Source organism: Entelurus aequoreus, linkage group LG01, assembly GCF_033978785.1.
Source record: "Entelurus aequoreus isolate RoL-2023_Sb linkage group LG01, RoL_Eaeq_v1.1, whole genome shotgun sequence".
NCBI classification, from domain to species: Eukaryota; Metazoa; Chordata; class Actinopteri; order Syngnathiformes; family Syngnathidae; genus Entelurus; species Entelurus aequoreus.
This window is the reverse complement of record NC_084731.1, coordinates 1248322-1273220: the sequence shown is the minus strand read 5'-3', so window position 1 is coordinate 1273220 and position 24899 is coordinate 1248322. Positions and strand designations below refer to the sequence as shown.

At 40.8% G+C, this 24899-nt stretch overlaps 2 protein-coding genes across 4 annotated transcripts in view; both read left to right on the top strand.

Annotated features, from left to right (window-relative positions):
- Window positions 1-9561: 9561 nt before the first annotated feature.
- Window positions 9562-20597, top strand: LOC133646508 (ras-related protein ralB-B-like). Its single transcript, XM_062041947.1, has 5 exons — window positions 9562-9750; window positions 16902-17056; window positions 18151-18359; window positions 18429-18603; window positions 20166-20597. The coding sequence occupies exons 2-5, from the start codon at window positions 16943-16945 to the stop codon at window positions 20271-20273; spliced, it is 606 nt and encodes a 201-aa protein (XP_061897931.1). The 5' UTR covers window positions 9562-9750; window positions 16902-16942; the 3' UTR covers window positions 20274-20597.
- A 2532-nt stretch (window positions 20598-23129) lies between these two features.
- agap1 (ArfGAP with GTPase domain, ankyrin repeat and PH domain 1) overlaps window positions 23130-24899 on the top strand; it is a 210179-nt gene continuing 208409 nt past the window's right edge. For 2 of the 3 annotated variants that reach the window (XM_062041936.1, XM_062041919.1), the window contains exons 1-2: window positions 23130-23908; window positions 23973-24199. In XM_062041936.1, coding sequence (XP_061897920.1) covers window positions 24037-24199 — 163 coding nt within the window. In that variant the 5' untranslated portion in view covers window positions 23130-23908; window positions 23973-24036. The remainder of the gene's footprint in view (window positions 23909-23972; window positions 24200-24899) is intronic. The other variant, XM_062041927.1, reaches the window with a different exon arrangement.

The following is a 24899-nucleotide window of genomic DNA, read 5'->3' as shown; positions in this document are numbered from 1 at the left end:
CGTTTGAATAAAAAAAATTCATTTCAGTAGGCCTTTAAAGTAATATCTGGATCGGGATGATTTGGCTTATATATAATATATTTATAATATATATATATATATTATGGCAAGCCATTAAGGAAATTAAATATATATGGAAGTCTGAATAGAAATGAGAAAGGTTTATATATACTGTAAATAAGAAAGACATAGAGTCCGTCTGCTGATCTGAAAAAGAGCTAAAGCTGTCAAAGAGCTGAGGGACCATCTTCAAAGTGCAATGCTGAAACAAATAATGCAAGCAATAAAATGTAACTTCCAGGGCTTGACATTAACGTAGTCCCGTCGTCCCGGGGACGGTAAAAAAAATGCACGGGACGAAATGAAATACTCCCCGGGACGATGGCTTTTAACCATTTTTTTTCTTTTTCTTTTTATGTATTTATTCATTTTACATTTTATATTAAATGTCTTGGTTTTTCCTCCCTCTGAAAATCCTATGAAATGTTTATCAAGCCACCCTATAATAATACAACAGCTATTAATGTAACAATACAATAAAACAAATATATTTAATGATGTTTTTTTCATTATTTTAACAATAGGCTAATGTATATTACTTTACATAAATTCTACAAGAAACACAAAACTTTTAAAAACTAAATTATTTACAATTGCAGACACAAGGTTTCGTGCAGCTTCACTCATTGTAAAGGAAGACGGAAGTCCACGCAGGACAAAAATGACTACAAAGATGGTGTCTGGGTTTTTCTTATATATATATATACATATTAAGTCTTTCATACATATATATATATATATATATATATATATATATATATATATATATATATATATATATATATATATATATATATATATATATACATATATATATATATATATATATATATATACATATATATATATATATATATATATATATATATATATATATATATATATATATATATATATATATATATATATATATATATATATATATATATATATATATATATATATATAGTTGTGCCGCAAGTAAGGTCGCAGAGAAAATGCGGACTGGATTTTGAGTAATGTGGGCATTTTCTATATGAACAAGTGGAATGGATTGGATACCGACGCACTAAAGGGGCTCTCTACCTAGCTATGAAGTGAGGGGAAACTGAGTGAATAATCACAGGTTATATGATTATTTATTTAAACTCATATTCGGGCCACTTTATAATGAATATGTCGGCATGTATTTGTAAAAAAAAAAAAAAAAAAAAAATCCCAAAATTATTTAGGGGAGCTTAAGAATATTTTAGGGGACTTGAGCCCCCCTAAAACAGGCCTAACAACGCCCATGGGCCCCACAACAGTCAATACTGTTATTATGCATTTTATTAGTAGATTTTCTTTAAACTAACTTAAAAATATGGTAAGTTGCAATCATTTCAGCTCAAAATGTTGTGTATATTACTGTAAATGTAGTGTATATTACTGTAAATGTAGTGTATATTACTGTAAATGGAAAAACAGTACTGCTGCTTATATGGTTTTAAAAAAAATTGAGAGACAAATGCTACAGAGCCCCTAAAGGGACATGGGGGGAAATCATTTGAGATCAAATTGACTTTGACACCGCTGCCCTACAACACTGCTATGATATCATCTTCCCTCTTTTCTGTCTATCACCTGTGTCAGGCTCCGCTTGTCTGCGCGCATACACACACACACACACACACACATACACACACACACACACACACACACACACACACACACTCACACACACACACACACACACACACACACACTCACACACACCCCTCGCCTCAGCCCCTCAGTAAACCAGTGTTGACGAATGAAAAAGGAGTTGTCAGTTGTCAGAAACCAAATCCATCCATTGTTCCATCCATGCATCGTGTTCAATGTTGTCATGTAAGTAGGTGAGACAAGTTCAGAATATATCCAATCCCAGTTGGGATATTATAAGCATCTGCTTCATCCAAGCCCTTTTCAAGCCTTGCACAAATGTCTCTGCCAAGATGTAAAAAAAAAAAATGTGTTGTTGTACTGTGCAGGTTTGAAATAAATACTTCAATTCAATTCAATTCAATATGGCAAGTGTGGAGCAAAGTGCAGGGAAAGTGCGGACATGGTGGTAGAGCACACAGACAGTGAGGGAGGAAGACAGCCTGCGAAATTACAGAAAATAAGAACGGGGGAATAAGCTGTCGTATGTGGTGGCGATTAAAAAGTGCAAGGAGATAAAGTTGTGTAAAGAGTGGACGTGTGTTGTAGAATCCAGGATGACTCGCTAATTGTTCAAAAAAGGCATCAAATTCCAAAGAAGTGTCATGACGTGGAGTTTTTCACAGCTTACTGCGAGGATTTTTTTTCCCAGGAAGCAAACGGACTACTCTGGACAAGGCGTGCAGGTAAAAACATGATTTAATCTTGACTCAACTTAACGCAAGAAACAAAAGCTAAGACTTAGCATAAACTATGGACATGAAACAAAAAAAAACTTGCTAACTGTGGCGTGAATAAACAAAACTTACTTTGACGAGGCATGGAACGAGCATCAAACTATGGCAAGGAAAGAGCATGAAACAATCAATGTACAGAGCATGAAATGAACAATGTCGCCTAACTGGCAACGTCAGGCTTAAATAGTAGTCTCCTCATTAGAACAGGTGCGTGTCCCCAACATATGAGACAGGGGAAAACTAATGAGTCGCCATGGTGACAAAACAAACAAGGAAGCGCAAACAGGAACTAAAAGAGTCCAACAAATCCAGACCACAGAACATGACAATAAGCTAATATAGACCACAGAACATGACAATAAGCTAATATAGACCACAAATCCAGACCACAGAACATGACAATAAGCTAATATAGACCACAGAACATGACAATAAGCTAATATAGACCACAGAACATGACAATAAGCTAATATTGGCAAAAAAGAAGAATGTTTGTCAGTGTGAACATGAAATATCTTGTCTTTGTAGTCTATTCAATTGAATATAAGTTGAAAAGGATTTACAAATCATTGTATTCTCTTTTTATTTACCATTTACACAACATGACAACTTCACTGCTTTTGTACTTTGTACAATAATGATCATCTTTGTGCAATAACATCGCCCACTTTGCAATGTCTGACCCACTGCTGGGTTGTGTGTGACGCCATGTCAACTAAGCACATGTCAACTAAGCACATGTCAACTGAGCACATGTCAACTAAGCTAATGTCAACTAAGCACATGTCAACTAAGCACATGTCAACTGAGCACATGTCAACTAAGCTAATGTCAACTAAGCTAATGTCAACTAAGCTAATGTCAACTAAGCACATGTCAACTGAGCACATGTCAACTAAGCTAATGTCAACTAAGCTAATGTCAACTAAGCTAATGTCAACTAAGCTAATGTCAACTAAGCACATGTCAACTGAGCACATGTCAACTAAGCACATGTCAACTAAGCACATGTCAACTAAGCACATGTCAACTGAGCACATGTCAACTAAGCACATGTCAACTGAGCACATGTCAACTAAGCTAATGTCAACTAAGCACATGTCGGCCAAACAAGAATCAGACCTAGCGTGAAGTCAAGTGAAAATGGTTTTAATAAGGTTTTTGGTCAAAGTAATTCCAGAGTTCCTACATGGGAGTCCATCATAAACAGAAAAAAGTTGTTAAATAAATTTTAAAAAAACGCACAGAAAGTTTGCTGCCGTGTCTCGCCGGTAAACTGGAGCCAAGTCAGTGACATGATGGAAGACGAGTTCGCAGTGAGCCTTTGTCAACGTCAGTATGAACTTCAAGTCAACTGTAAAAGTTTGTTTATGATTTATTGACTTGTGTTGTTCCAGATACTTCCCCCTGAACAGTTACCACATGGAATGGGTGTGTGAGTTATTGTTGTAGCTTGTAGGCTGCAATGTTTAGCATCAATAAAACCTAGCTGGAAGAATCAGTTAGATGAATAAATATCTCCAATTTATATATATATTATATATATAATAATAATAGTGTGAGAGTCCAGTCCATAGTGGATCTAACATAATAGTGTGAGAGTCCACTCCATAGTGGATCTAACATAATAGTGTGAGAGTCCAGTCCATAGTGGATCTAACATAATAGTGAGAGTCCAGTCCATAGTGGATCTAACATTATAGTGTGAGAGTCCAGTCCATAGTGGATCTAACATTATAGTGTGAGAGTCCAGTCCATAGTGGATCTAACATTATAGTGTGAGAGTCCAGTCCATAGTGGATCTAACATTATAATGTGAGAGTCCAGTCCATAGTGGATCTAACATTATAGTGTGAGAGTCCAGTCCATAGTGGATCTAACATTATAGTGTGAGAGTCCAGTCCATAGTGGATCTAACATAATAGTGTGAGAGTCCAGTCCATAGTGGATCTAACATAATAGTGAGAGTCCAGTCCATAGTGGATCTAACATAATAGTGTGAGAGTCCAGTCCATAGTGGATCTAACATAATAGTGTGAGAGTCCAGTCCATAGTGGATCTAACATAATAGTGTGAGAGTCCAGTCCATAGTGGATCTAACATAATAGTGAGAGTCCAGTCCATAGTGGATCTAACATAATAGTGTGAGAGTCCAGTCCATAGTGGATCTAACATAATAGTGTGAGAGTCCAGTCCATAGTGGATCTAACATAATAGTGTGAGAGTCCAGTCCATAGTGGATCTAACATAATAGTGAGAGTCCAGTCCATAGTGGATCTAACATAATAGTGAGAGTCCAGTCCATAGTGGATCAAACATAATAGTGTGAGAGTCCAGTCCATAGTGGATCTAACATAATAGTGTGAGAGTCCAGTCCATAGTGGATCTAACATAATAGTGAGAGTCCAGTCCATAGTGGATCTAACATAATAGTGTGAGAGTCCAGTCCATAGTGGATCTAACATAATAGTGAGAGTCCAGTCCATAGTGAATCTAACATAATAGTGAGAGTCCAGTCCATAGTGGATCTAAAATAATAGTGTGAGAGTCCAGTCCATAGTGGATCTAACATAATAGTGAGAGTCCAGTCCATAGTGGATCTAACATAATAGCGAGAGTCCAGTCCATAGTGGATCTAACCTAATAGTGAGAGTCCAGTCCATAGTGGATCAAACATAATAGTGTGAGAGTCCAGTCCATAGTGGATCTAACATAATAGTGTGAGAGTCCAGTCCATAGTGGATCTAACATAATAGTGTGAGAGTCCAGTCCATAGTGGATCTAACATAATAGTGAGAGTCCAGTCCATAGTGGATCGAACATAATAGTGAGAGTCCAGTCCATAGTGGATCTAACATAATAGTGAGAGTCCAGTCCATAGTGGATCTAACATAATAGTGAGAGTCCAGTCCATAGTGGATCTAACATAATAGTGTGAGAGTCCAGTCCATAGTGGATCTAACATAATAGTGAGAGTCCAGTCCATAGTAGATCTAACATAATAGTGAGAGTCCAGTCCATAGTGGATCTAACATAATAGTGTGAGAGTCCAGTCCATAGTAGATCTAACATAATAGTGAGAGTCCAGTCCATAGTGAATCCAACATAATAGTGAGAGTCCAGTCCATAGTGTATCAAACAAAATAGTGAGAGTCCAGTCCATAGTGGATCTAACATAATATTGTGAGAGTCCAGTCCATAGTGGATCTAACATAATATTGTGAGAGTCCAGTCCATAGTGGATCTAACATAATAGTGAGAGAGTCCAGTCCATAGTGGATCTAACATAATAGTGTGAGAGTCCAGTCCATAGTGGATCTAACATAATAGTGTGAGAGTCCAGTCCATAGTGGATCTAACATAATAGTGTGAGAGTCCAGTCCATAGTGGATCTAACATAATAGTGTGAGAGTCCAGTCCATAGTGGATCTAACATAATAGTGAGAGTCCAGTCCATAGTGGATCTAACATAATAGTGTGAGAGTCCAGTCCATAGTGGATCTAACATAATAGTGAGAGTCCAGTCCATAGTGAATCTAACATAATAGTGAGAGTCCAGTCCATAGTGGATCTAACATAATAGTGAGAGTCCAGTCCATAGTGGATCTAAAATAATAGTGTGAGAGTCCAGTCCATAGTGGATCTAACATAATAGTGAGAGTCCAGTCCATAGTGGATCTAACATAATAGCGAGAGTCCAGTCCATAGTGGATCTAACATAATAGTGTGAGAGTCCAGTCCATAGTGGATCTAACATAATAGTGTGAGAGTCCAGTCCATAGTGGATCTAACATAATAGTGTGAGAGTCCAGTCCATAGTGGATCTAACATAATAGTGAGAGTCCAGTCCATAGTGGATCTAACATAATAGTGAGAGTCCAGTCCATAGTGGATCTAACATAATAGTGAGAGTCCAGTCCATAGTGGATCTAACATAATAGTGAGAGTCCAGTCCATAGTGGATCTAACATAATAGTGTGAGAGTCCAGTCCATAGTGGATCTAACATAATAGTGAGAGTCCAGTCCATAGTAGATCTAACATAATAGTGAGAGTCCAGTCCATAGTGGATCTAACATAATAGTGTGAGAGTCCAGTCCATAGTAGATCTAACATAATAGTGAGAGTCCAGTCCATAGTGGATCCAACATAATAGTGAGAGTCCAGTCCATAGTGTATCAAACAAAATAGTGAGAGTCCAGTCCATAGTGGATCTAACATAATATTGTGAGAGTCCAGTCCATAGTGGATCTAACATAATATTGTGAGAGTCCAGTCCATAGTGGATCTAACATAATAGTGAGAGAGTCCAGTCCATAGTGGATCCAACATAATAGTGAGAGTCCAGTCCATAGTGGATCTAACATAATAGTGAGAGAGTCCAGTCCATAGTGGATCCAACATAATAGTGAGAGTCCAGTCCATAGTGGATCTAACATAATATTGTGAGAGTCCAGTCCATAGTGGATCTAACATAATATTGTGAGAGTCCAGTCCATAGTGGATCTAACATAATAGTGAGAGAGTCCAGTCCATAGTGGATCCAACATAATAGTGAGAGAGTCCAGTCCATAGTGGATCCAACATAATAGTGAGAGTCCAGTCCATAGTGTATCAAACAAAATAGTGAGAGTCCAGTCCATAGTGGATCTAACATAATATTGTGAGAGTCCAGTCCATAGTGGATCTAACATAATAGTGTGAGAGTCCAGTCCATAGTGGATCTAACATAATAGTGAGAGTCCAGTCCATAGTGGATCTAACATAATAGTGAGAGTCCAGTCCATAGTGAGACCAGCAGGAGATCATCTTGAGTGGAGACAGGTCAGCAGCAGAGACGTCACCAACTGATGCACAGATGAGTGGTCCACCCTGGGTCTCGACTTTGAACAGCTAGCGCTTCATCTGTGGTCCCCTAATAACCTCTCTGGAGGGGGGCAGTGCAGAAAAGAGACGGCAGATCAACTGGTTTTAAAGGGGGGTCTATTTAAAGGCTAGAGTATACAAATTAGTTTTAAGATGGGACTTAAATGCTTCTACTGAGGTAACATCTCTAACTGAACTAACTAAAAGGCAGCATGTGTGATGGTATGGGGGTGTATTAGTGGCCAAGACATGGGTATCTTACACATCTGTGAAGGCACCATTAATGCTGAAAGGTAAATACAGGTTTTGGAGCAACATATGATGCCATCCAAGCAACGATATCATGGACGCCCCTGCTTATTTCAAAAAGCAGTAGCAGAAGGTCCTGAGAAACGTCACTTATGTCAAATAAGAGTAATTCTTCATGTAAGTATGGTCTCTAGAGCTTTACATTGACCAGGACCAAAACATATAATCATTTGTTGATTTTGTTGTACTGACCATCAATAATGAGGACAAAGTGTTGTTTTTTGCCACATGCATTACAACATTTAACATTTAAACACACAGCTCATTTGCAACTTTGTATTAAAAAAAAACAGAAATTCTAATAAAAAGCTTGCTCAAAAAAAGGAAAAGCCTCTGTCCCAATGTGGTGGTTGTACGTATGTGGTCAGTGGTTGTCACTTCTATTTAGTTACATCTTTAAATGTGTTACTACTTCATTAGTCTGCAATTTTACATGCATTCGTTTTAGGGATGAATTGCAAAAAAAAGGGCATGTTGAATGCACTCTTAATTTGTCTGTTGCTGGGATAGGCTCCAGCACCCACCGCGACAAGCGGTATAAAAAAAAATTGGATGCATAAATGGTGGAATCCAAGTGAAATGATGTTCAATACAAATAGTGCCGGATTCAGATCACCGCCGTCTGTCTGACGTGAACAAAATGGTACAACAGCGCCATCTTTCTGAGAAACGCAAACACTGCAGCTATAGGAATTGTCGCCAAATGAGGAAATAATGAGTAATTGTATAATACTGATGAGTAATTCTATAGTACTGATGAGTAATAGTATAGTACTGATGAGCAATAGTATAATACTGATGAGTAATTCTATAGTACTGATGAGTAATAGTATAGTACTGATGAGCAATAGTATAATACTGATGAGTAATTCTATAGTACTGATGAGTAATAGTATAGTACTGATGAGTAATTGTATAGTACTGATGAGTAATAGTATAGTACTAATGAGTAATTGTATAGTACTAATGAGTAATTATAAAGTACTATAACGACTTGCTGAGCTTCATGTTGTGTTCTTGAGTGAGTGATCTTCAGAATTCCCATTGTTATGAACGTAGCACGCCTGTAAGGTGATTGGCGAAGAAGGAGGAAGTGTTGTTGTTGCGGAAATGAGGGGTGAGGATAGACGTGCGTGTGGAAGGAACGAGATATGTTGAGCTGTGTTAGCATAGGTTGCTCAATAAAAGTTTAAAAAGAGCGTCAGACTTGGTGTGCACTTCTTCTGGACGCTACAATTGCAACAACGCTTCCTCCTTCTTCGCCAATCACCTTACAGGCGTGGTACGTTCATAACAATGGGAATTCTGGAGATCACTCACTCAAGAACACAACATCAAGCTCAGCAGGTCGTTACAGTACTTTTATTGTTATGTGGTCAAATGTCACATCCAAGCCATAGTGTTCGGTGCGGTAAAAACAAGTGACATATTTTTGAATGTATTAGTTACGCGTGGCTTTTTAAATGGCATAAATGGATTTCTAAGCGAAAATGTGTATGAAAACAAATATTTTAAATGATTGTCATTTAAATTTGCATTGTGTTCTCCGTATTAGTGGTTATAATTATATTTATCTAAGGACAAAGCGGTGGGAAAATGGATGGATGGATACACTTAATTATATTGATCTAAACTGTAGTAAATGACATGTTTTGTTCTCCATACAACCATAGACATATATAAAGGCTGATATATATCTATGCATACAACTGGTAAAGACGGGGACTCCCGTGACGTCATATCCTGTCAATTATACCCGAAGAGCAAGAGAAGACGACGTCTCACTTGGCGTCTTTTTCACAGCCATGTGAGGCCGTGAGAAAGTTGTCTGAGTTTGCGCTCAATTTCTACGTTAGCAACTGTTTTGACGTTTTAAGGCATGTATCTAAATTTATTTGACCATTAAAAGTCAATTTGTCAACAGTGCGTGTGTAGCGTCCGCCCTCGCGGTGACATTTCCGACTGTCGGAGTGAGTCCTCCTGGCCGCACATCCTATCTTTGACTGCCTCCGCCACAAGGTGGAACGCACAGTCGGCGGCTAGTCAAAACTTTTGTTTGTCTCACTTAGCTGTGTATGGTGGGTGACTTTGTAAAGGGCCGAAACAAGTACTCGCAGGTGAGTGGAGTTACTTTCTTCTTACGGGTTCTTACACTCGGTGTATGTTGGCTTTGCAGAGAGGACATTACGTCGTTTTAACTTTGTTCCTCCTGAGGGAGAGAAAGCTCGGGCTGGGCTTGTCATGTGAGCTTTACTCACTGCAGCCAATCATGGGGCGAGGGGGCGTGTCGGAAACCTGCGCTCATCCAATCAGAGTCGGTCTTTGGTTTGAAGGCGGGAACCTGGAAGAGCAACTCTGTGTCTTGTCGGAACTCGTTTGTTGATGTCGGCTTGACTCAGTGAGGAAGTTTGTTGATGTCAGCTTGCTTGACTCAGTGAGGAAGCTGCTGCTCTTTCAATCATTCTTCCTCTTTCAGTCAAACCCTCATTTACTCTCTGTTTTTAAAGGCAGGATGTTCCCCATTATTCACTATGTCTGGATAGCAGTGGCGTTTCCCACCTAGGCCTTCAGTGATGTGCGACTTCAATGATGACCTCTCCAAATATCATCACTGACGTCACCACATGACCATTGCCGGACAAATACTATACCGGAACACATTTACACACTACTTCGCATTGAAACACATCAAGAGTGTACAAAACAGGTTATTTTCTGGCCCGTTTAAAAATCAATAAACCCGCGTCAGAAATTAAAACATATCTTATGTGGCACTGTCAAAATTAAAATTACAAAAAAACATTTTAAACGTCAAAAAACAAAGAAATGAAATATCTAAACTAGGGCTGGGCGATATGGCCTTTTTTTAATATCTGGATATGTTTAGTCCATGTCACGATACACCATATATATGTGGATATGTTTAGTCCATGTCACGATACACCATATATATGTGGATATGTTTAGTCCATGTCACGATACACCATATATATGTGGATATGTTTAGTCCATGTCACGATACACCATATATATGTGGATATGTTTAGTCCATGTCACGATACACCATATATATGTGGATATGTTTAGTCCATGTCACCATACACCATATATATGTGGATATGTTTAGTCCATGTCACGATACACCATATATATGTGGATATGTTTAGTCCATGTCACGATACACCATATATATGTGGATATGTTTAGTCCATGTCACCATACACCATATATATGTGGATATGTTTAGTCCATGTCACGATACACCATATATATGTGGATATGTTTAGTCCATGTCACCATACACCATATATATGTGGATATGTTTAGTCCATGTCACCATACACCATATATATGTGGATATGTTTAGTCCATGTCACCATACACCATATATATGTGGATATGTTTAGTCCATGTCACCATACACCATATATATGTGGATATGTTTAGTCCATGTCACGATACACCATATATATGTGGATATGTTTAGTCCATGTCACGATACACCATATATATGTGGATATGTTTAGTCCATGTCACCATACACCATATATATGTGGATATGTTTAGTCCATGTCACCATACACCATATATATGTGGATATGTTTAGTCCATGTCACCATACACCATATATATGTGGATATGTTTAGTCCATGTCACCATACACCATATATATGTGGATATGTTTAGTCCATGTCACCATACACCATATATATGTGGATATGTTTAGGCCATGTCACGATACACCATATATATGTGGATATGTTTAGTCCATGTCACGATACACCATATATATGTGGATATGTTTAGTCCATGTCACGATACACCATATATATGTGGATATGTTTAGTCCATGTCACCATACACCATATATATGTGGATATGTTTAGTCCATGTCACGATACACCATATATATGTGGATATGTTTAGTCCATGTCACGATACACCATATATATGTGGATATGTTTAGGCCATGTCACGATACACCATATATATGTGGATATGTTTAGTCCATGTCACGATACACCATATATATGTGGATATGTTTAGTCCATGTCACCATACACCATATATATGTGGATATGTTTAGTCCATGTCACGATACACCATATATATGTGGATATGTTTAGTCCATGTCAGGATACACCATATATATGTGGATATGTTTAGTCCATGTCAGGATACACCATATATATGTGGATATGTTTAGTCCATGTCACGATACAGGATATATATATGTGGATATTTTGCCTTAGCCTTGAATGAACACTTGATGCATATAATCCCAGCAGTATGATGATTCTATGTGTCTACATTCAAACATTCTTCTTCATACTGCATTAATATATGCTACTTTTAAACTTTCATGCAGAGAGGGAAATCACAACTAAGTCCATTTACCAAAAGTGTATTTATTAAACAGTTATTAAGCAGTGGCACAAACAGAAAGTGCAAGATTGTCAGAGACATTTTAAAACAAGCTATAAGTGCACTTTAGTGCATGATGTCACTAAGATGACATATCAAAACAACACTGAATTAAAGTGCACTTTTTGTACAGAACGCCACTACAATAGTTTAAAACAAATAAAGTGCACTTTTGTGCATGATGTCACACAAGATATTTTAATAAGTGTCAAATAAAAACAAGCTGCATAATAGGAAATCAAATAGTGTATGTCCTTCACTATGTGGTAGGTTCCGGCGGACGTTATCTCCTTATGTCGTTTTTTTTTTTTCACACGGTGTTGATGTGGAAATGGTTGCCTCAGCATTTTGTGGGTGTGGCACCGAACGGAGATGTTGACATGCGGAGTAAGCACTCTTCATTCTCTAGCAGGTGACTTTTCAAATGATGCTACATATTAGCAGTAATGCTACTTTTTGTAGCAATGCTTTTGCCCCATACTTGACATATTACAGTTGTCTGTTCGACATCTTCCCGCTTGAAGCCAAACCACCGCCAGACGATGGACCCCCTGCGGTTTTTCTTGGGAATTAATTCTTCCTTCATTTGTTACCAGATTCGCACCTTCTCTCTCTCGTATTACCACTCGCACCACAGCTAACGTTACCCATGCCGCTACCTCTCTGCTCCGCGAGGGCGTATACGTATGTGACGTATGTAAGAAGGTGCGCTTGTTTATGTCTGTGTGAGAAGGAGAGACTAGAAAGAGTGAGAAGAGCCTGTAGTGTAATGCCAGCAGCTAAAAGCAACTACGTGAGAACGTATACTCCAATATCACCATATAGTCATTTTCTATATCGCACAGAGACAAACCCGCGATATATCCAGTATATCGATATTTCGCCCAGCCCTAATCTGAACTCACATTTCATGGACAGCTGAGCTAGCTTCCGGTGTTGGCCAACATCATCTCACAAGATGTAGTTTCTCTTTAAATATCCTTCTTGAAAATGGCCTTGCAAATATGTGACCTGTGCTGGCAAAATGAGTCACAATGAGGAAAGTTATTGTTATTTACACATTCTCCATCTAAAGACCTTCAAAATGATATATGGTTTGTTGGAATCGGACAGAAAATGACCGAGTTACATCCGATTGAAGTCGACCAAGTTTGAGGGTCCGTTTTCAATCAATCAATCAATGTTTATTAATATAGCCCTAAATCACAAGTGTCTCAAAGGGCTGTACAAGCCACAACGACATCCTCGGTACAGAGCCCACATACGGGCAAGGAAAACTCACCCCAGTGGGACGTCAATGTGAATGACTATGAGAAACCTTGGAGAGGACCGCATATGTGGGTAACCCCCGTTTTGAGAAAAACCAGCTTAAAGTTTACTGTTCCAGAACAGAATGTTCCAAAACAAAACTCCATAGCAACCATACCTTAAAAGTCCTTGTAGCAACACCAAAATTGGTACAATTAAAGTCAAATCCCATGTCTAAAGGAAAAATATATATTCAACTCTATTGAAAACGGTTATGCACAAAAATGTCAACACTGTTATGTCACAGTTTTTTTGTTCACTGGTCAGTTTGTCAGCTGGTCAGCTGTCCGTAATATTCCTGACCAGCAGCACTGAGAAGATTCGCCGACTGCAGTGAATTTAGCGCACTTGCCACCGCCTGTGTACCCTCTCCACCTTCTAAATCCATTACGGAATGTAAAACAGTCTAACTTATCCACAAAAATAATAATTAAATGTTCGAAAATCACCTTTTTTCACCAAATATTCCACTAGAATTACTGTGTGGTTTTTCATCAGGGCGCAGCCATGATCCCACAATGCACCGCGCGGGGTGATTCAACCAACGAGGGTACGCCTCACAGCGACCGGTGTTCCGGTTAGCAACAAGCCGGATTTGTTTACGTCGGGACAGGTTTAAAAACTCGAATTATATTGGTTCAGAATGGCGTCATCGGGAATTCCATGCTCATTTTTAGAAAGTAGGTCAACTTGGCGTCACAATGATACCAAATATGGCTAGGGGGATTCCCCCTTATTGCCGCGAGTGAGCGTTGAAAACACTGGATTTTCTCAAGGAATTTTAACACAAAGGACTCATTTCTGAAGACATACACTAGTGTTCAAAAGTTTGGGGTCACATGTAAATGTCCTTATTTTTGAAGGAAAAGCACTGTACTTTTCAATGAAGATAACTTTAAACTAGTCTTAACTTGAAAGAAATACACTCTATACATTGCTAATGTGGTAAATGACTATTCTAGCTGCTGGTTTTTGGTGCAATATCTACATAGGTGTATAGAGGCCCATTTCCAGCAACTATCACTCCAGTGTTCTAATGGTACAATGTGTTTGCTCATTGGCTCAGAAGGCTAATTGATGATTAGAAAACCCTTGTGCAATCATGTTCACACATCTGAAAACACTTTAGCTCGTTACAGAAGCTACAAAACTGACCTTCCTTTGAGCAGATTGACTTTCTGGAGCATCACATTTGTGGGCTCAATTAAACGCTCAAAATGGCCAGAAAAAGAGAACTTTCATCTGAAACTCGACAGTCTATTCTTGTTCTTAGAAATGAAGGCTCGAACACAAAATTGTTTGGGTGACCCCAAACTTTTGAACGGTAGTGTACCTCGTACAAAACCTTCAAATCAAGGTGATTTAAGATGTTTTCTTGCTATTTCGATGATTGGGATCGCTAGATTGTGGCTTTATGGACTCATTTTTGTGAAAATCTCAATTTCAACCAAGATACATTTTTTTCACGTATTTGCCTGTAGGTCAAAATTAGCTTGTGCGTATTCCGACTCATTTTGACAGCACGGGTCACATATATGTGTTGTCTGAAGATGCAGATGAGGCGTGTTGGCTGACTTGTTAAAGTTTACTCCACAGCGTGCTCAGCAAAAACATCTCACTGGCCACGTTCAACGGCTCTTCACTACTGTGGCATGCTGGGTAGCAGAGTTCTTATGTTACCTGGCTCATAACATCACTATGTATCTGCCTTAGGCCATCTACCGTATTTTTCGGACTATAAGTCGCAGTTTTTTTCATAGTTTGGCCGGGGGTGCGACTTATTCTCAGGAGCGACTTATGTGTGAAATGATTAACACATTAGCGTAAAAGACTATAAAAATGGGACCCATGACCTCCCTGCTTGGCACTCAGCATCAAGGATTGGAGTTGGGGGTTAAATCACCAAAATGATTCCCGGGCGCGGCGCCGCTGCTGCCCACTGCTCCTCAAGGGGATGGGTCAAATGCAGAGGACAAATTTCACCACATCTAGTGTGTGTGTGACAATCATTGGTACTTTAATCTTTAATCTTAATATCAAATAATATTATTTATCTCATTCACATAAGAGACTAGACCAGGGGTCGGCAACCCACGGCTCCGGAGCCGCACGCGGCTCTTTGACCACTCTGATGCGGCTCAGCTGCATACTTGCCGACCCCCCCCTATTTTCCCAGGAGACTTATGGATCTCAGTGCCTCTCCTAGATAACTCCCAGGGAAAATATAATCCTATTTTCACTCTAATTACTAAATTAAGGGAGTGCCATAATTGCACTGTAATAATTGTTCTCTATAGCATTTACAAACAGCGTGCCAGCCCGCCACATGTTGTATGTAGCTTTTACTTGCACACATAGGAGACAGCAAAGCATACTTAGTCAACAGCCACACAGCTTACACTGACGGTAGCCGTATCAAACAACTTTAACACTGTTGCGTTACAAATATGCGCCACACTGTGAACCCACACCAAAAAAGAATGAAAAATACATTTCTGGAGAACATCCCACCGTAACACAACATAAACACAACACAACCAATACCCAGAATCCCATGCAGCCCTAACTCTTCCGGTCTAGATTATACACCCCCCGCTACCACCAAACCCCCCCCCCCCCCCCCGTGCGTCGGTTGAGCGGAAGAGTTAGTGCTGCATGGGATTCTGGGTATTGGTTGTGTTGTGTTTATGTTGTGTTACAGTGCAGATGTTCTCCAGAAATGTGTTTGTCATTCTTTTTTGGTGTGGGTTCAAAGTGTGGCGCATATTTGTAACGTAACAGTGTTAAAGTTGTTTTATACGGCTACCGTCAGTGCAAGCTGTGTGGCTGTCGAACTAGTACGCCTTGCTGTCACTTACGTGAGCAAGCTGAAGCTGCATTCTGCATGTGGTCGAGCAGGTACACTGTTTGGGCAGACTGTAGAGGGCGCCAAAAGCAGTGCCATCACGCCCTGATATTCGGGAGTATCCCGGAAATAATGAGAGGGTTGGCAAGTATGACGCTATCAAGCGCCATTCATTCAAAACTCGCGGGCCGCACTAACATCAAATTTCCACATTAAAGTGCGTGCCGGTGCGTGTGTCGGAGACCCCTGGTTAACATAGCACAAAGCAATTTAAGCTTTGTATGCGGTGTTTTTCATTTTAAATTAAAATTTTTTTTTGTGGCTCCCATTATTTTCTTTAATTTGTGAAACTTGCCAAAATGGCTCTTTGAGTGGTAAAGGTTGCCGAACCCTGGACTAGACGTATAAGATTTCATGGGATTTAGCGATTAGGAGTGACAGATTGTTTGGTAAACGTATAGCATGTTCTATATGTTATAGTTATTTGAATGACTCTTACCATAATATGTTACGTTAACATACCAGTTGGTTATTTATGCCTCATATAACGTACACTTATTCAGCCTGTTGTTCACTATTCTTTAGACCACATACTTTTCCACGATGGATGGTCACATCCCTCGTCTTCTCTGGTCTGTAATGACCTCTCCTGCTGTCTGCTGCTTTGTGACCTTGTATTGTTTTTTGCAGGTCTTCCAGTGGAAGTTCTGGGCCGCTGGGCTTTTGCAGTCATGACCTCTAGCAAAAACAAGAACCAGACCTCTCTGGCGCTGCATAAAGTCATCATGGTGGGCAGCGGAGGTGTGGGCAAGTCCGCCCTCACGCTGCAGTTCATGTATGACGAGGTGAGTTTGCAAGACAAACCTTCATATTTTCAAAAACTTCTTTGTAAGTGTGGATGAAAGGCCAACACGCATCAAAACATACCATATTTCCCGGACCATAGGGCGCACTGCCGATGAGCGGGTCTAGTCAGGTCTTTTTTCATACAAAAGGCGTCATGTTATGCTTATTTTCTAAATGTAAAAGACTTCTTTGTGGTCTACATAACATGTAATGGTGGTTCTTTGCTCCAAATGTTGCATGGATGATGTTTTACTCATCATCTTCAACTCACTTTCTGACAGTCTCTTCAGGGGATGGTCTTATTTACGTGCCTCCACTTGGACAGCGTCATCTTTGTTGTAGCGGCGTAGCGTGCAAGGACGGGAGTGGAAGAAATGTCCAAAGATGGCGCTAACTGTTTTAATGACATTCACACTTCAATCAATAACGGAGCAGCATCTCCTCATCTGTGGCTCACTAGTGCAACAACAACGCCCGAAATGTGTCCCGTGACCGGAACTCTCTAATAAGTAAAGTTCCTTGGGTGAATAATGTAAAGTCACTACACCGGTATGTTTTAGTGCTTTCATGGCGAGTTTACTGACAGATATAAGTAAGAACTTTACACTACTTTATATTAGAAATGGCAACAGTGGAGGATGAATGTCACATAAGAAGATAGAGAAAAAGAAGAAGATTATGGACTACGGAGTCGGCAGGGACTACTAAGGCAGACGCGCACATTTTTAGGACTTATGCAGATCCCAAATACTGACTTTTGAGCGCCGTGTGTAATGTTCTATATTTTCAAGTGTTGTTTACTTGAGTCATATTGCAGTTTACATGTATCTCTTATGTATGACTGCCATCTACTGGTCACATTTGTCATTTCACCAGGTACCAAATAAAATCCCTTTGAGGTTGGTAAGCACAACCAAAGTTATTCCCGTACATTAGGCGCACCGGGTTTTGAGAAAATGAAAAGATTTGAAGTGCGCCTTATAGTCCAAAAATACGGTGTATGTTTTAAAATGTCCGTGTTCTTGTGGACTTGGACTCAGTTTCCAGGCAGACTTTTGTGTTTCCTGTCTCTTGATGGCTTCCATGTTGGCAGTTTGTGGAAGATTACGAGCCCACCAAGGCAGACAGCTACAGGAAGAAGGTGGTCCTGGATGGCGAGGATGTTCAGATTGACATCCTGGACACAGCAGGGCAGGAGGACTACGCTGCTATCAGAGACAACTACTTCCGCAGCGGCGAGGGCTTCCTGCTGGTCTTCTCCATCACGGAACACGAGTCATTCGCTGCAACGTCAGAGTTTAGGTCTGTGCTCTCTGGCCACGTCGTAGGCTTAAGCACGTTTAAGAGCGTTTGCTCTCTCGTGTCCTTCAGGGAGCAGATTTTGCGCGTGAAGGAAGAAGAGGCCATTCCCATGTTGCTGGTCGGGAACAAGTCGGACTTGGAAGACAGGAGAAAGGTTTCTGTGGAGGAGGCGGCAGGGAAAGTGAGTGAGTGGGGTGTTCAGTACGTGGAGACTTCAGCCAAGACCAGAGCCAACGTAGACAAGGTAAGCATGCTTGAAATCAAGTTCTGTTTGAGTGTCCTCACCCACATGCTGCTTCATAATCCTGTGTTTGTCTCAGGTCTTCATAATCCTGTGTTTGTCTCAGGTCTTCATAATCCTGTGTTTGTCTCAGGTCTTCATAATGCTGTGTTTGTCTCAGGTCTTCATAATGCTGTGTTTGTCTCAGGTCTTCATAATCCTGTGTTTGTCTCAGGTCTTCATAATGTTGTGTTTGTCTCAGGTCTTCATAATCCTGTGTTTGTCTCAGGTCTTCATAATCCTGTGTTTGTCTCAGGTCATGACCTGAGACAAACAGGAATCCTGTGTTTGTCTCAGGTCTTCATAATGCTGTGTTTGTCTCAGGTCTTCATAATCCTGTGTTTGTCTCAGGTCTTCATAATCCTGTGTTTGTCTCAGGTCTTCATAATGCTGTGTTTGTCTCAGGTCTTCATAATCCTGTGTTTGTCTCAGGTCTTCATAATCCTGTGTTTGTCTCAGGTCTTCATAATCCTGTGTTTGTCTCAGGTCTTCATAATGCTGTGTTTGTCTCAGGTCTTCATAATCCTGTGTTTGTCTCAGGTCTTCATAATCCTGTGTTTGTCTCAGGTCTTCATAATCCTGTGTTTGTCTCAGGTCTTCATAATCCTGTGTTTGTCTCAGGTCTTCATAATGCTGTGTTTGTCTCAGGTCTTCATAATCCTGTGTTTGTCTCAGGTCTTCATAATGTTGTGTTTGTCTCAGGTCTTCATAATCCTGTGTTTGTCTCAGGTCTTCATAATCCTGTGTTTGTCTCAGGTCTTCATAATCCTGTGTTTGTCTCAGGTCATGACCTGAGACAAACAGGAATCCTGTGTTTGTCTCAGGTCTTCATAATGCTGTGTTTGTCTCAGGTCTTCATAATCCTGTGTTTGTCTCAGGTCTTCATAATGTTGTGTTTGTCTCAGGTCTTCATAATGTTGTGTTTGTCTCAGGTCTTCATAATCCTGTGTTTGTCTCAGGTCTTCATAATGTTGTGTTTGTCTCAGGTCTTCATAATCCTGTGTTTGTCTCAGGTCTTCATAATCCTGTGTTTGTCTCAGGTCTTCATAATGTTGTGTTTGTCTCAGGTCTTCATAATGCTGTGTTTGTCTCAGGTCTTCATAATCCTGTGTTTGTCTCAGGTCTTCATAATGTTGTGTTTGTCTCAGGTCTTCATAGTCCTGTGTTTGTCTCAGGTCTTTATAATGCTGTGTTTGTCTCAGGTCTTCATAATGTTGTGTTTGTCTCAGGTCTTTATAATGCTGTGTTTGTCTCAGGTCTTTATAATGCTGTGTTTGTCTCAGGTCTTCATAATCCTGTGTTTGTCTCAGGTCTTCATAATCCTGTGTTTGTCTCAGGTCTTCATAATGTTGTGTTTGTCTCAGGTCTTCATAATCCTGTGTTTGTCTCAGGTCTTCATAATGTTGTGTTTGTCTCAGGTCTTTATAATGCTGTGTTTGTCTCAGGTCTTCATAATGCTGTGTCTGTCTCAGGTCTTCATAATCCTGTGTTTGTCTCAGGTCTTCATAATCCTGTGTTTGTCTCAGGTCTTCTTCGACCTGATGCGTGAGGTGCGCAAGAAGAAAATGTCTGAGAGCAAAGACAAAAACGGGCCCAGTGGGAAAAAGAAGAAAAAGCGCTGCTGCATACTTTAACCTGGGAATATGCTGAGAACACACCTGAGAACACACCTGACAATCACCTTTCTGCCACATCATTTGGACTTCCTGTGGTTTTTTTTTTTAAACTCCTCTTTAATCACTTGCACACGCTGCTCTCAGCCACTAGATAGTTGTATTAGTTAGATAGTCTTATCTCCCATCCAGCAGCTGGAGTCACGTGACATGTCTACTCACTCCTGTTGCCTACCTTTGTTCATCACAATCTTTACCACTTTCATCTTCAGTTGAGAAGTGTGCCCACTACAGACATTACAACATGTCATAATAAAACATCACATGTGTTTTGCTACCATTGATTGACAGTTGTATCTTTCAGCTGCGATGCACTCTGTGTCCGCCAGGTGGTGCTGGAAACATTCCTCCCACACCTGCTTCAGCCAACATGTTACCTGCAATGTTCACCTGCTCCATTGGGAGACACAAACTTTTCACTTGAGAGGACCTAGAAAATGGATGGATGGATGGGACCTGCAAGTATTGATGGATGTACAGTTCAGTACAAGCCTCTTCCAGTAGTAATACACTGACTGCTGAGTCAGCGCTGCCTCACCTGGACAGGTGACCTCAGTACAGCGAGCGTTTGCAGGATGCTGAGTGACGACCGGGAGGCTCATCGTTTACGTCAAGGGGCAGGTAGGACTGTCGCATACATCCCTCCAAAATAAAAAGGACAGATGTCATTATCAGTCTTCTAATATAGCACTAAGTTCATGTTGGAAGGAATCCATCCATCCATTTCCTACCGCTTGTTCCTTGTGATAATGGCTAAATAGTGTCACCTATGTACAATATTGTGCAAGAACTGAGCTGTGAAGGAGGGGGTTGGCCTGCAGGGGGCAGCACTAACATGTGCATGCTTGTTGACAAGATGCCAAGTAGATTTAGTGTCAATGTTGTCTATAGTACAAAATACATGTCAATGTTGTCTATAGTACAGAATACATGTCAATGTTGTCTATAGTACAGAATACAACAATGTTGTCTATAGTACAGAATACAACAATGTTGTCTATAGTACAGAATACATGTCAATGTTGTCTATAGTACAGAATACAACAATGTTGTCTATAGTACAGAATACAACAATGTTGTCTATAGTACAGAATACAACAATGTTGTCTATAGTACAGAATACAACAATGTTGTCTATAGTACAGAATACAACATGTCAATGTTGTCTATAGTACAGAATACAACATGTCAATGTTGTCTATAATACAGAATACAACAATGTTGTCTATAGTACAGAATACAACAAGGACGTCATTAAACATATTTCATTGGAAAATCCTGTCAATTAAAAATGCAGCAATCATGTTAATCCTGCAGGATCAAAGATGTATGTAGGTCGATGGAGCCTATCTCAGCTGCAACATACAACTTTTATTTTGAAAGTACGAGGTGGGAAGTGATTTTTGAAAGGCCATCATGTCCGGAGGAAACGCATACCGGTAATAGGAATACGCTTCTGCTTTTATTTTGAAAGTACGAGGTGGGAAGTTTATTTTGAGAGGCCATCACGTCTGGAGGAAACACATAGTAGGATTACACTTCAGGTAAGGCGGCCTGAAACATGTAACTTTTATTTTGAAAGTACGAGGTGGGAAGTTTATTTTGAAAGGCACCGGTCCGGAGGAAAGACATTGTAGGAATACACTTGGGGTAAGGGGGCCTGAAACATACAACTTTTATTTTGAAAGTACGAGATGGGAAGTGAATTTTGAAAGGCCATCGTGTCCGGAGGAAATACATAGTAGGAATACGCTTCGGCTTTTATTTTGAAAGTACGAGGTGGGAAGTTTATTTTGAGATGCCATCGCGTCCGGAGGAAACACATTGTAGGAATACGCTTCGGCTTTTATTTTGAAAGTACGAGGTGGGAAGTTTATTTTGAGATGCCATCGCGTCCGGAGGAAACACATTGTAGGAATACGCTTCGGCTTTTATTTTGAAAGTACGAGGTGGGAAGTTTATTTTGAGAGGCCATCGCGTCCGTAGGAAACACATTGTAGGAATACGCTATGGTTTAGGCGGCCTGAAACATATAACTTTTATTTTGAAAGTACGAGCGAGGAAGTTTATTTTGAAAGCCTTTGCGTCCGGAGGAAACCCATAGTAGGAATATGCTGCGGGTTAGGCGGCCGGAAACATATAACTTTTATTTTGAAAGTAGGAGGTGGGAAGTTTATTTTGAAAGGCACCGCGTCCGGAGGAAACACATAGTAGGAATACGCTGCGGGTTAGGCGGCCGGAAACATATAACTTTTATTTTGAAAGTAGGAGGTGGGAAGTTTATTTTGAAAGGCACCGCGTCCGGAGGAAACACATAGTAGGAATACGCTGCGGGTTAGGCGGCCTGAAACATAACTTTTATTTTGAAAGTAGGAGGTGGGAAGTTTATTTTGAAAGGCACGGCGTCCGGAGGAAACACATAGTAGGATTACGCTGCGAGTTAGGCGGCCGGAAACATATAAGTTTTATTTTGAAAGTAGGAGGTGGGAAGTTTATTTTGAAAGGCACCGCGTCCGGAGGAAACAGGTGGCCGGAAACATATAAGTTTTATTTTAAAAGTAGGAGGTGGGAAGTTTATTTTGAAAGGCATCACGTCCGGAGGAAACACATAGTAGGAATACGCTGCGGGTTAGGCGGCCTGAAACATATAAGTTTTATTTTGAAAGTAGGAGGTGGGAAGTTTATTTTGAAAGGCACCGCGTCCGGAGGAAAAACATAGTAGGAATACGCTGCGGGTTAGGCGGCCTGAAACATATAAGTTTTATTTTGAAAGTAGGAGGTGGGAAGTTTATTTTGAAAGGCACCGCGTCCGGAGGAAACACATAGTAGGAATACGCTGCGGGTTAGGCGGCCGGAAACATATAACTTTTATTTTGAAAGTAGGAGGTGGGAAGATTATTTTGAAAGGCACCGCGTCCGGAGGAAACACATAGTAGGAATACGCTGCGGGTTAGGCGGCTGTGTTGTGGCTCCAGTCTCCCAGGGATGGACCTCCGCATACGGGAAGCGGCGACGTCCGAGCGCACGGAGCAAAGCTGCCTCCTGGATAAGTTTTGAGGGGCCAGTTCGAAGTATATTAAGTGTATTAAGTGTTGTGTAGTCCGCCGAGCTGCAGTCGCTGTGTCCCCGCAGCACACAAGCAGGGACGGGAACTCACGTCCACCAGCAGCTGTCCTCAGGTCGGATCTTTTGTGGCCGTCACGTCTTCGCCAGACTGGACTTAGCGAGACTCCAACGCGGTCCTCCGTCCATGACTAAAAGTGACCACATTTGTGCCTTTTCTTCCCGAGGTTGGGAAGTCCTAGCGGGCTAGCTCGCAAGCTAGTTCTCGTACTCCGTTAGCCAGAAGGCCGTTGTCTTGCCCGCATGGCCAGTAATGACAGTACGTGGCTCTAGAAGCTTCTTCTGAGGTGCCGCGGTCCTCCTCCTCCTCTTCTCGGCCTGCCCGGACATGGGGGAGCCTTGCTCAGGCCGCTGCACATCTGTCAGCCCACCCAAGTCAGGAGCAGCGAGACACCGGAGAACATCTGCCCCCAGCGGCCAGTAGTGACGGGACTGCCCGCAGCGGCCAGTCGGAACCGGACTGGCCAGTGGTTGTGAGTAAGATCTGAATCCCGCCAGTTGTGATATGAGTGTGTGGTGAACATGCAATGTCATTAGTTGTTCAGGAAACCAAAGAAGGATCCTCTGAGGTTCCGTAGAACATCTCAGGACCCTTGAAGCAATGAACTACCAGCAGCACCTCGCCAACTCGGCCGCCATCCGGGCCGAGATCCAGAGGTTCGAGTCCGTCCACCCTAACATCTACTCCATCTACGAGCTGCTGGAGCGGGTGGAGGAGCCGTTGCTTCAGAACCAGATCAGGGAGCACGTTATCGCTATTGAAGGTAGGAGATTACCGGCCATGACAAATTCCATTAGGACTCTAAAGTTATTGATGAAGTCGGTGTTTGTACTGATAAACATTCATGCAGCATTTGTGAACGTGTGAATGATTCATTTTTTCCACACAGGCTTCGTAAAGGTGCTTAAAAACCTTGAAAATGCTTGGACTTTAAAGGCCTACTGAAATGATTTTTTTTTATTTAAACGGGAATAGCAGATCCATTCTATGTGTCATACTTGATCATTTTGCGATATTGCCATATTTTTGCTGAAAGGATTTAGTAGAGAAAATCGACGATAAAGTTCGCAACTTTTGCTCGCTGATAAAAAAAAGCCTTGCCTGTAGCGGAAGTAGCGTGACGTCACAGGAGCTAGTATTCCTCACAATTCCCCGTTGTTTACAATGGAGCGAGAGAGATTCGGACCGAGAAAGTGATGATTACCCCATTAATTTGAGCGAGGATGAAAGATTCGTAGATGAGGAACGTTACAGTGAAGGACTTGAGAGGCAGTGATGGACGTATCTTTTTTCGCTCTGACCGTAACTTAGGTACAAGCTGGCTCATTGGATTCCACACTCTCCTTTTTCTATTGTAGATCACAGATTTGTATTTTAAACCACCTGGGATACTATATCCTCTTGAAAATGAGAGTCGAGAACGCGAAATGGACATTCAGTGCCTTTTATCTCCACGACAATAC